The sequence below is a fragment of the Bactrocera oleae genome, chromosome 5, assembly GCF_042242935.1.
Source record: "Bactrocera oleae isolate idBacOlea1 chromosome 5, idBacOlea1, whole genome shotgun sequence".
NCBI classification, from domain to species: Eukaryota; Metazoa; Arthropoda; class Insecta; order Diptera; family Tephritidae; genus Bactrocera; species Bactrocera oleae.
This window is the reverse complement of record NC_091539.1, coordinates 63,138,196-63,148,016: the sequence shown is the minus strand read 5'-3', so window position 1 is coordinate 63,148,016 and position 9,821 is coordinate 63,138,196. Positions and strand designations below refer to the sequence as shown.

At 33.9% G+C, this 9,821-nt stretch overlaps 1 protein-coding gene across 1 annotated transcript; it reads left to right on the top strand.

Moving 5' to 3' along the window:
• The first annotated feature begins 1,706 nt into the window (after nt 1–1,706).
• On the top strand, nt 1,707–3,257 carry LOC106615869 (zinc finger Ran-binding domain-containing protein 2). The gene has a single exon (XM_014232239.3). It carries the CDS (start codon nt 1,865–1,867, stop codon nt 2,813–2,815), a length of 951 nt encoding a protein of 316 aa, XP_014087714.2. The 5' UTR covers nt 1,707–1,864; the 3' UTR covers nt 2,816–3,257.
• The last annotated feature ends 6,564 nt before the right edge of the window (nt 3,258–9,821 follow it).

Sequence of the window (9,821 nt, the reverse complement as noted above, 5' to 3'; positions counted from 1 at the left end):
CGGGGTTGAAATATTTATATCGATATGTTTATAAATATATGCTTAACTATGAGTAAATAAACCAAAAGGAAATGTCAACTACCTTACAAAGAGAGATATTGACATTAAAGATATTGACTATTAGTAGAATATTAAACTTCTCTGGACCAAGGAAGCACAAGCATTTGGCATATATTGAAAGTAATAGCTACAGTTCAAGTTCAACTAACACTGATGGCGAAACATTTATCGATCTGACGAACGAAGTGGGTAAACCTTTCAAGCGTCACCATGGACGTTAGCATCATCATGCAGTATGCAATCGACGTGGACGTGATCGTTCACGCTCACCTTCGGACTCTCGCGGACGATCTCATGGACGCTCTCGTGGGCACTCACGCGATCATTCACGTGAATGCTCTCGTGGACAATTGATGAAGAGTTGCGCCAATGTCGCAATTTTTTCGTGCCGCCAGCCTTCAAACAGCTGCCCCGTGGTCATTACCTGCGGCATCTTCGGCGTTTGCGATCACATATTAGATCAAAAATAGTAAGAATAAGAAATTTAGGTCTCGGTCCTGCCAGATCGGCTTTTGAAAATTTCAGCCAACGGTGCATTATTTAGATCCCTTGTATACATATACGGATTTCGTTGATGTCATACAGATTTATAGCGGCATCGATCGGTTTTGTAATTTTTATACCAATAAACCGGGTTACAAATGGGTTTTACTTCCAACTTACTTTTCTAAAAAAAAAATGTGGAAAACGGTTGGCCTCAAGGGCCATCCCTGCAACGTCCTCTACTCTAATTTCATACGCTAACGTTCAAATTTCGCTTTTTTCACTGCTTTTGAGCTCTTCGAAATTTTTCGTTTTCGATATCTAGCAAGTAAATCAACCGATTTCGACCCGGTTTGCGGCAAACGATGTGTTTTTTCAAGGTTTATAACTGATTAGTTTTTGGTGTCGATCGGTCAAGTCGATCGGTCAAAACGATTTTTCAAAATTTTTATTTTTGAGATTTCTCGAAATCTACTGGTCCGATTGGGTCCAAACTTACACGAAATTCAAGTGCAATGAAACCCTTTGGAATGCCGTTTAGTTTATTCAAATCGGTTGAGCAGTTTAATAGTTATAAGAGGGTCACATACATCCACACACACACACATACATACAGACATACGGACATCATCGTAGAAATGTTCGGGGAAGCTTCCTCGACCCTCAGAACGTCGAGATCTGTTGAGAACTCGATTTTTGCAAAATGGGGTGAAACCAATATCTTCCCGATTTTTAGAAAATTTTCCATTTTCTTAGCGGGAAGTTAAAAAAATGTCTTGCTTTAAAACGAAGTAAACTTATCAGTATGGAATGGTGCATACCATATATTCGATATTGAAACTACTAATAAACAATCGATAGATGGAATTATAAAAATTGCTCTATTAAATTTGTATGTTTTATACGTCATGTATTTCAACTTAAGCTACGGATTACAAGTTAATTACAAGTATCTGCCCATCACCGCCAAATATTGTTATTAGCACTGGGGGTACAACAAAAACTAGTCGCCAAAGCGCATTATCGCAAACGTTTTCAAACGTTGGCGCATGAGTCACTATGGCGCTCGTTTGGCGCTCACTACTGCTTTCTGCATCGGCAACGTTGAGCAGAATAGCTAAAACGTTTTTCCAACGTTTTGTTTGTGTATAAAAGGGGCCGGCAGCCATGCAATCAGCAGCAGTTGAGCAACGAAGTGCACAACGAAAACAGTCAACAAAGTTAAAGTGAAGTGTGTGCAAAGAAAATATAACAATAAAAAAGGTGAGAAAATATTTAAAAATTAGTTTTCTATTTTCCAAAAAGTAGAAGCGAAAAGGACATGGAAGCCGTAATGACAGAACCGAAGGCTGGCTGCAGTCACGAACCGGCAACGGCGAAAGCAAAGCAAAATGCCAAAGATCAAAAATTATTGCAAAAGGCTGTAAAGAAGGCATACAAAGCACAGAAATTGCTAAACGAAGCTATTAAGCGATTGGAGGCTTCGAGCGAAAAGCAGAAGAAGAGGCACAAGCAGTCGAAACATATTGAAAATAGTAGCTCTAGTTCAAGTTCTAGTACAAGCTCTAGTTCCAGTTCGAGTTCTAGTACGAGCTCAAGTTCTAGTGACACTGATGGTGAAGCATTTATTGATTTAACAAACGAAGTGGGCAAACCTTCAAAGCGTCACCATGGACGTAAACACCATCATGGACGACGTAATCGACGTGGACGTGATCGTTCACGCTCACGTTCGCACTCTCGCGGACGTTCTCGTGGACGCTCTCGTGATCACTCACGTGGTCATTCACGTGGACGTTCTCGCGGACACTCACGTGGTCATTCTTTGACACGTGATCAAGAATTGCGTCAACTGTCGCAGTTTTTTCGTGGCGCCAGCCTCCAAACAGCTCCCCCCATTCTACATGGTCATCACCAGCAGCACCACCGACGCATGCGATCACATATTAGACCCGAATTAGTTGATCGCGCAAACAGAGGATCTCGCTCTAATTCACACGAGCGTCACAAAAAAAATGATCATAAGAAAAAGCATAAAAAGCGTCACAGCGCTAAGCATCAGTCAAAACATGATGGTGCTGGAAGTGAAAAGCATGCGTTTACAGGAGGGACATGCTCTAATTATCCATATTATTTATGTTCACATCCGCGAGATCGTTCTTATTTTTCAGGTATACAAGCAATAATGGATCAACGCGGTACGATGATACCAGTTTATTATGACGAAGCGCGCAACTACAGACGGAGAGCACACAGTGAACCTCGACATTAAAGGGAGCAGTGGTGGAGGAGTTGTGTTGTTTCAACTTCTATATTTTATACATTAACATATTAATATTTAAGCACATATAACTTATAAAAAGATTTTAGAAAAACGAACAAATAATGCGGAAAAAAAGAAAAAGTAAATAATATATATTATAAACATAAATATATGCTATCCAAACATATATAATATACCAAGTATTTAAAGGAAATATATACAAATAAATAATAAAACACAAATTGTTGTTTTATTTAAATAGAAGATAAACTAGCTAATCTAAATTATAGCATCTGATGGAGCTGAACTATTGTAAGTCAGTAAAATGAATCGTGGGTCCTAAAACCCATTGATCGTGTGGACTCACCACTATATATGCAAAAAGTTGTGTATGTGAGTCGAAACTCTTGCTCAGATGATAATAAAAGTATATTAAAATTTCTTTGCGAAATTAGTTGTTTCAAATTTTCGGAAGACAAATGCAAACAAGTAAGGAATTTGGGTGTTGGTGGAAATATTGAGCAATTTTAAGAAATTTTTAGACATCAAAAATTGTTTTATGGACGATCTATTAGATCACTTTCACCATATTATTTTACCGTCGAACGCGCTTTCTATAAGAGTTACTTTTCTCAGGCACGACAATTCGTGTAGCAGAAACACGAAGTTAGTGGAGTAGGAAGCACTGTAAAAAGAAGACATCGATTTTCTAAGACTTAGGAAAAAGCTTTTTTTTTGTGTTTTTTTTTGTTCTCACTGCCCTCAGTGATATTCATTTGCGATATTACATATTATCTATTGCCTGCTTTTAGGCTCATTACTTAATTAGTAAATGTAGGCAAATTTGTACAGTATTAAATCTGAAGTAAGCCTAAAACTATATTTTTATATTTCATTTATTTTATGCTGACCATAACATTACGCCAAAATGTAGGCCAATTTTTTCTATATTATATGGTATATATCGCATCTCCACGTCTACAAAAGTCAATATAGATGCCTTGAACATTTCGTGATCGTTTGATATCAATTCGATTATATTATATTTTGCAGAGTTAAAATCCAAAAGGTTTCTAAAGCGATCCATTACTCTGTACATTACTGTGTACTTTTTGCTCGTTAAACGAGAATTGGTGAAATTTTGCACAAGCTGCTTATTTCTCGGAATCGATTTGCCGATATCGGATCACTACAGCATACAAGTATAGCTGTCATACACTGAACGATCGAGAAAAATGCTTGTATAATTTTTTTTTTTAATTTATCAAATTTGGCATAGATTATTGCCTAAGGTAATGCTGCAATCTTCGAAAGCTACCTGCGTGGATCTCAATTGTGAATTTTTTGTTTTGTTCTGAAGATAGTCCTTATATATTCTTTACATTTCACAACATGATTGACAACTCAATTGCACTATCCAGTGTAAAGCAAAGTGATGAAGTTATTTTTGCGTTTCAAAACGTTTTGTAGATTTTCACATTATCAATTCTACGTGTCTTAATAAGCATATATGGTTATCTACTTGTAGTATATAGGTTAGGCTTCGCTTACCGCCTTCCGGCTGCGTAATTTTTTTGCGTAATCTGCGAAATATGAAAACAAAACTAAAATGCCCGATACATAGAGACATGAAAGTGCAATACATATGTATCGTATAAAGCAACGTTAGACCCTGTAGGAAATAATAATTTCAGTCAACATAATTGCAAAAAAAAATTTACAAATTTATATAAATTAATTTGCTTTACTTGTGTTTTAATTTTTATTTCTAATTTTATTGAATTAATAATCATTCATTTATTTTTAATTTTTTAAAGATTAAATTTGTAACGAATTACTATCTTTTTTTTTAAAGTTCATAATTTTTTTTGTTTTGTTTTTTAGTTAAATAACATGTATTCGCATAAGATTTAATTATTCCACAAAAAATATTTCGACTTCACTGAACATATGTACATATGTACATATAACTTGAAAAATTCAGAGTTATAAATATATATAAAATTACTCAATATTTATTAAACGACGTTTTAATTTTTTCACTTTCAATAATTTACAAAAAAATTTTATATAATTTTTTATTTTCATGAGATGTTTTTTTATTTCATTTAATTTAATTTATTTTATTTCATTTTATTATTATGAAACTTTTAATTTTTACTCTCTTAAAATTAATTTAATTTAATTTAAGTTTATTTTATTTTATAGTTTTAATTTAATATTTTTAAATTAATTTAATTTTATTTTATTTATACATTTTTATTTTTGTTCATTCAGTTTTATTTTATTATATATATTTTTTATTTAATTTAATTTAAGTTATTTTTATTTTATTTTATTTCATTTAATTTAATTTTATTTTATTTACTGAAGTTTTAATTTCATATTTTAAGGTTAGTTAAATTAAATTTATTTTAACTCTAATTTATTTTGTTTTATATTAATTAATTAAATTAAATTTTATTATATTTTACTTAGTTTTATTTTATTTTAATTAATTTAATTTTATTTTATTATATATATTTTTTATATTTATTTAATTTTATTTTATTTTAATAGTTTTTTTTTTGTTTTATTTGTTTTTATTTTATTTTTATTTTATTTTGTTTTTATATATTTTATTTTCTTTAATGTTTTTATTGCATCGATATCGATTTATTCACATAAAATATTTTTTTGTTTTTATAGAGAACGTTTCTTATAGGAATCTCATAGGAATCGTATATACAGAGATAAGTATCGATACATATGCAATTTACATATGCATATAATATTAATGAGTATATAGAAGAGCCACAAAGTCAACAATGATAACCTGAAGAGAATTTTGATATAAAAGGCCCTACAAATATAGCCATTGACATCAGTAATAACGAGTTTGTTCATTGTGACTACTCAAAGCAACGTCAAGTTTATTTTGTGAAACAATATATACATCTGAAATATCGATTAGTGATTCAGAGCTGAATTTCACAATAAAGTGTAAACCCCCAAAGTGGAAAAATTACAAATTAAAGTGCGAATCAATCAAAAAAGATCAACAACAAATAAAGCTAAGCACACAAAGTGAAGTAAAGAGAGAGCACCAAAATATATAGCAAAGAGAGCAAAAAGGGGAGCATAAAAAAGCCATACAAAAATTAGCTCCAGCAGTGCAAGTGCTTAAAAACATTGTGAAATTTTTGTAAAACCGCGAGTGTGCGAGTGTGTGTGTGCATTCAGATGGCAAATAACGCAAGTTGTTGTAACCGTGAACTTGGCCCTGATGCGGCGCAAACTAGAACGAGTGAGCGACAAAATCTACGCAGGGCTATTAAGCGCGCTGCTAAGGCGCAACGCCGACTTCACAAAGCTATTTATAGTGCGCAAACGTTTGGGGAGGGGGCCAACACGAGTTCAAGCTCCAGTGAAAGTGATGGCGAGGAGACAGAATGTAGAGGACGTCGCAGTGCAGGCGAAGGTGGCAGATCGCGTTTCATTCCCTATCCTCAGGGTCCCTGGACTAGGCGTCATGGCATGCACGGTGCTCATGGACCGTGGGCTTCAATGCGCGGATTTCCATCAGGTAGGCATATGATGGGTTTTCCTGGTTTCGGTGCCGGTTTTCCAGGTATGAGGTCGCACGGTGTGGGTCCTCATACGCATCCACACCTACATCACCATCATCATGGTCATGGTCATCATCATCATCACCGTGGCGCTTTTGGTGATTTTCATTTGTTTGGCGGACATGGCGGCCATTGTGGACGTAGTGGCAAGAGTGGCCATGAACATGGTAATTTTGGCAGAAATTTTTCCCACTTTGGTGGTGTGGGTCATCGCAGCGGACGTCGCGAGAGGGCACAAAGTGTGCCTAGATTCTGAGCGTTCGACAACAAAAGCGGTAAATTGCAACATATTCACAGACCTACATATATACATATATATTTGCTAATATATTTCGAAAAAAGTATTTAAACAACAAAAAAAAAAATTCAAACTTTTACTGAAAATAAAATTGAAACTATAATTATTCAGCAGAAAATTATGTCTTTTATTTCTTTATGAACTATCTCTGTATTTATATCGAGTATGGTAAGTATGTCTATAGTTATGTATTGGTTTATATGACCGTTATCTGATAAGATCAATAGTTTAGGTACAAAAGTAAAGGGAAGTTTATAATATTATCGGAAACATTCTTCTGTTTAATTTCACAAATATAAAAATTTCGAGTAGAAAAATTATCAAATAATTGCATAATTGTAAATATCTTTTCAAGAAAGACTTTTCTAAGTGTAATTCTTGGTCAATAAAATTGGAACTTGGAGTTGGCTTTTATAGAAGATGATAATAATATATAATATTTACTTACCTAATCACTCACTAAATAATCTCAGAGTGACTTTCTGTTGAAGTGTTTGTGTGGTAGTTTTATTTAATTTAAATCAGCTGTTTTTGATTACAGCACCAGAGTTGCATTAATGTGGCTTTCACTAGGACTTCAGAGTTGCATTTTGATATGAAATGATAATTTTTTTTTAGATACATCTTACTATAATATAATTCAGCTCACAGTTGAATAAGTTATTGTTTTATAAGATAATATGAAAGTAGAACACCACTTCTAACTTAAGTCCCTATTACGGTTTTCATCTCAACTGCATTTTGCTCGTAGTTTTGAAATTCGGAATAATCAACTCAATCTGTTAAAAAAATGTTTCGTTTGTCAAACTTACAGTTGTAGTTGAACATTGCGACGTTTATTTAGGAAAATTATTAAGAGCAGATGGAAAACTTACTTTCAGAATATATAATTTTATTTATTGATTTGTGGGAGTCATTCATATAAGAGGACTCATATTTTATTTAATATAGCCATAAAGGTATGATTCACGGACGCAATCACATACTTATATATTACACAATTTTTTTAACTGCGAATGCGTCTCCCTAATGCAATTCGTTAAACTAAAGAAGAGTCTTGTATCTTCCTATGGAGCTTAGTTAGGGCTATTTATTGGTTTTCGATTAATAACGTTTTGTGGCGCGTGGCAATGGTCCGATTACGCCCACCTACAATACCAAACGTCTTTACGGTGTCGAGAAACATGTGTATCAAGTTTCATCAAGATATAATATATAAATTTTTGCTCAAGTTACAACTTGCACAAACCGATGAACGGTTGGACGGACAGATTGTCAACCGGATTTCAACTCGCCTCTTCATCTTGATCATTTAATTATATATATAACTCTATATCTAACTCGACTAGTTTTAGGTGATACAAACAATCTTTAGGTGAACAAAATTATTATACGCGGTAGAAACATGTTGCAAGACTATACAAATAATTCAGTAATACTTTTCAATACTAATATGAATAATTTAAATATGTTAATCATATTTTTTATTATTAATGGCTTCATTGGAAACTTTTTGACGCCACTAATCACCTCTACAAATACAGTAAATAAGTAAGTATGTAAGACCATATGTTATTTACATATTGCAACTTTGTCATATTTAAATGAAATTAATGTGGTTATATAACCCTAGGCGCTTTATTAACCAACACAAACTTTACCAGTATCGAAATGCACACACACACAAAGTTTGCTCCGCTTAACTGTGCTTCAGTGCTTAAAATGGGGTTAGCCGTATGTTGTTACTCGGGGCACTCAACTTTTATATGGGCCAACTTGTACTCGTATGCGACCACAAAATTGATGTGCATTTTGCAGGAGCTATTAGTTTGTGGTCGTGAGGGTCATAATAGGTTTTGTTATGTATGTGAGTTTGTAGGCGTTTACATGAATAAAAGATAAGCGGCATCACTGGTGGCTGCAGAAAACCAAATCAAGCGCAAAAATACAACGATATTTTTTTTGGAAAAGGATTTGAAATTCTACAGTGATGCAAAAAATAATATCTTTTAATTTTTCAAATATGTACTCAAGTGATTTGTATTATTAGCAACCGCAACAAGATCTACTCGTTTGGAGAATTAAAGAAAAACAATATCCTTGTGATTGTTATTCCTAACCATATTGCCCGGGAGAAGGTTACGTTCCTCTTAATAGCCTAAACTAAGTTAAACCTATGCTAATCTGCCATTTCGTCGTTTTCCGACTTTCTTTTGAAGTAATTCCTTAAAAATCTATAAATCAATTGCTTGATTTCTTTTAGTTAATAATGAGTATAAGTTTGAAAAAAATTGGCGTACTCAAAAACGATAGAAAGCATAATAAATCGTAAAATACTCTTATCCGATTTTATTACGCCATATTTGAATGAAATTAAGGACAATGAGATGAAATATACTCCAACCAACAAAGTCTCATTGTATTCCATATCATAATACACCCCACAAATTATCTGCAGCCCTTGGTAACACACACATTCTGCTAATAAAATTCTCCCTCCTCAGCCATATACACGCAACCGCATAATAGTAGTACATCTCAAATAGTTTTACACATTTTATGACCAACTGGTGGGACAATAAATGAAATTTACATGGCCGCTATTTAAGACGCACTATTGTCATATTTATACTTGCTGCCATGGTTAGGCGCTATTTTAATTACGACTTAAGCGAACTAAAGTTTAAGAGTTCCTACACATTGGCCCGGCCATAAATGTGAGAAATTTGAAAATTGTTTGGTTGCACTGTTGGCTGTGTAGCCAGGTGGTTGGCAAGGTCCCAGTGAATGGCATGCTTCTGGGTACACTCGGTCTGCTTTTGCGACAGTTGTGTACATTTGTGGTTAAAATTAAAATTAGCACACACATTCATAACTAAGCAGAAGACTTTGTAAGTCTTTAAGTTGGAGTTTCTAATTGGCGTTGCCACCTCGCTTGTGCGGCAAATAAAATTTGCGAAATTGTAAGCACAAATATTTTCACTCAAAGTATTTCGTAAACGCTTCGATAAATGATGTTAAGTGCTAAATTGAGTGTGTTCGCCGGGTCGTATACGCAACCTTCGCTTCGCTGCACCGAAAATGTGGTTACTCATGCGCCATGGCGATC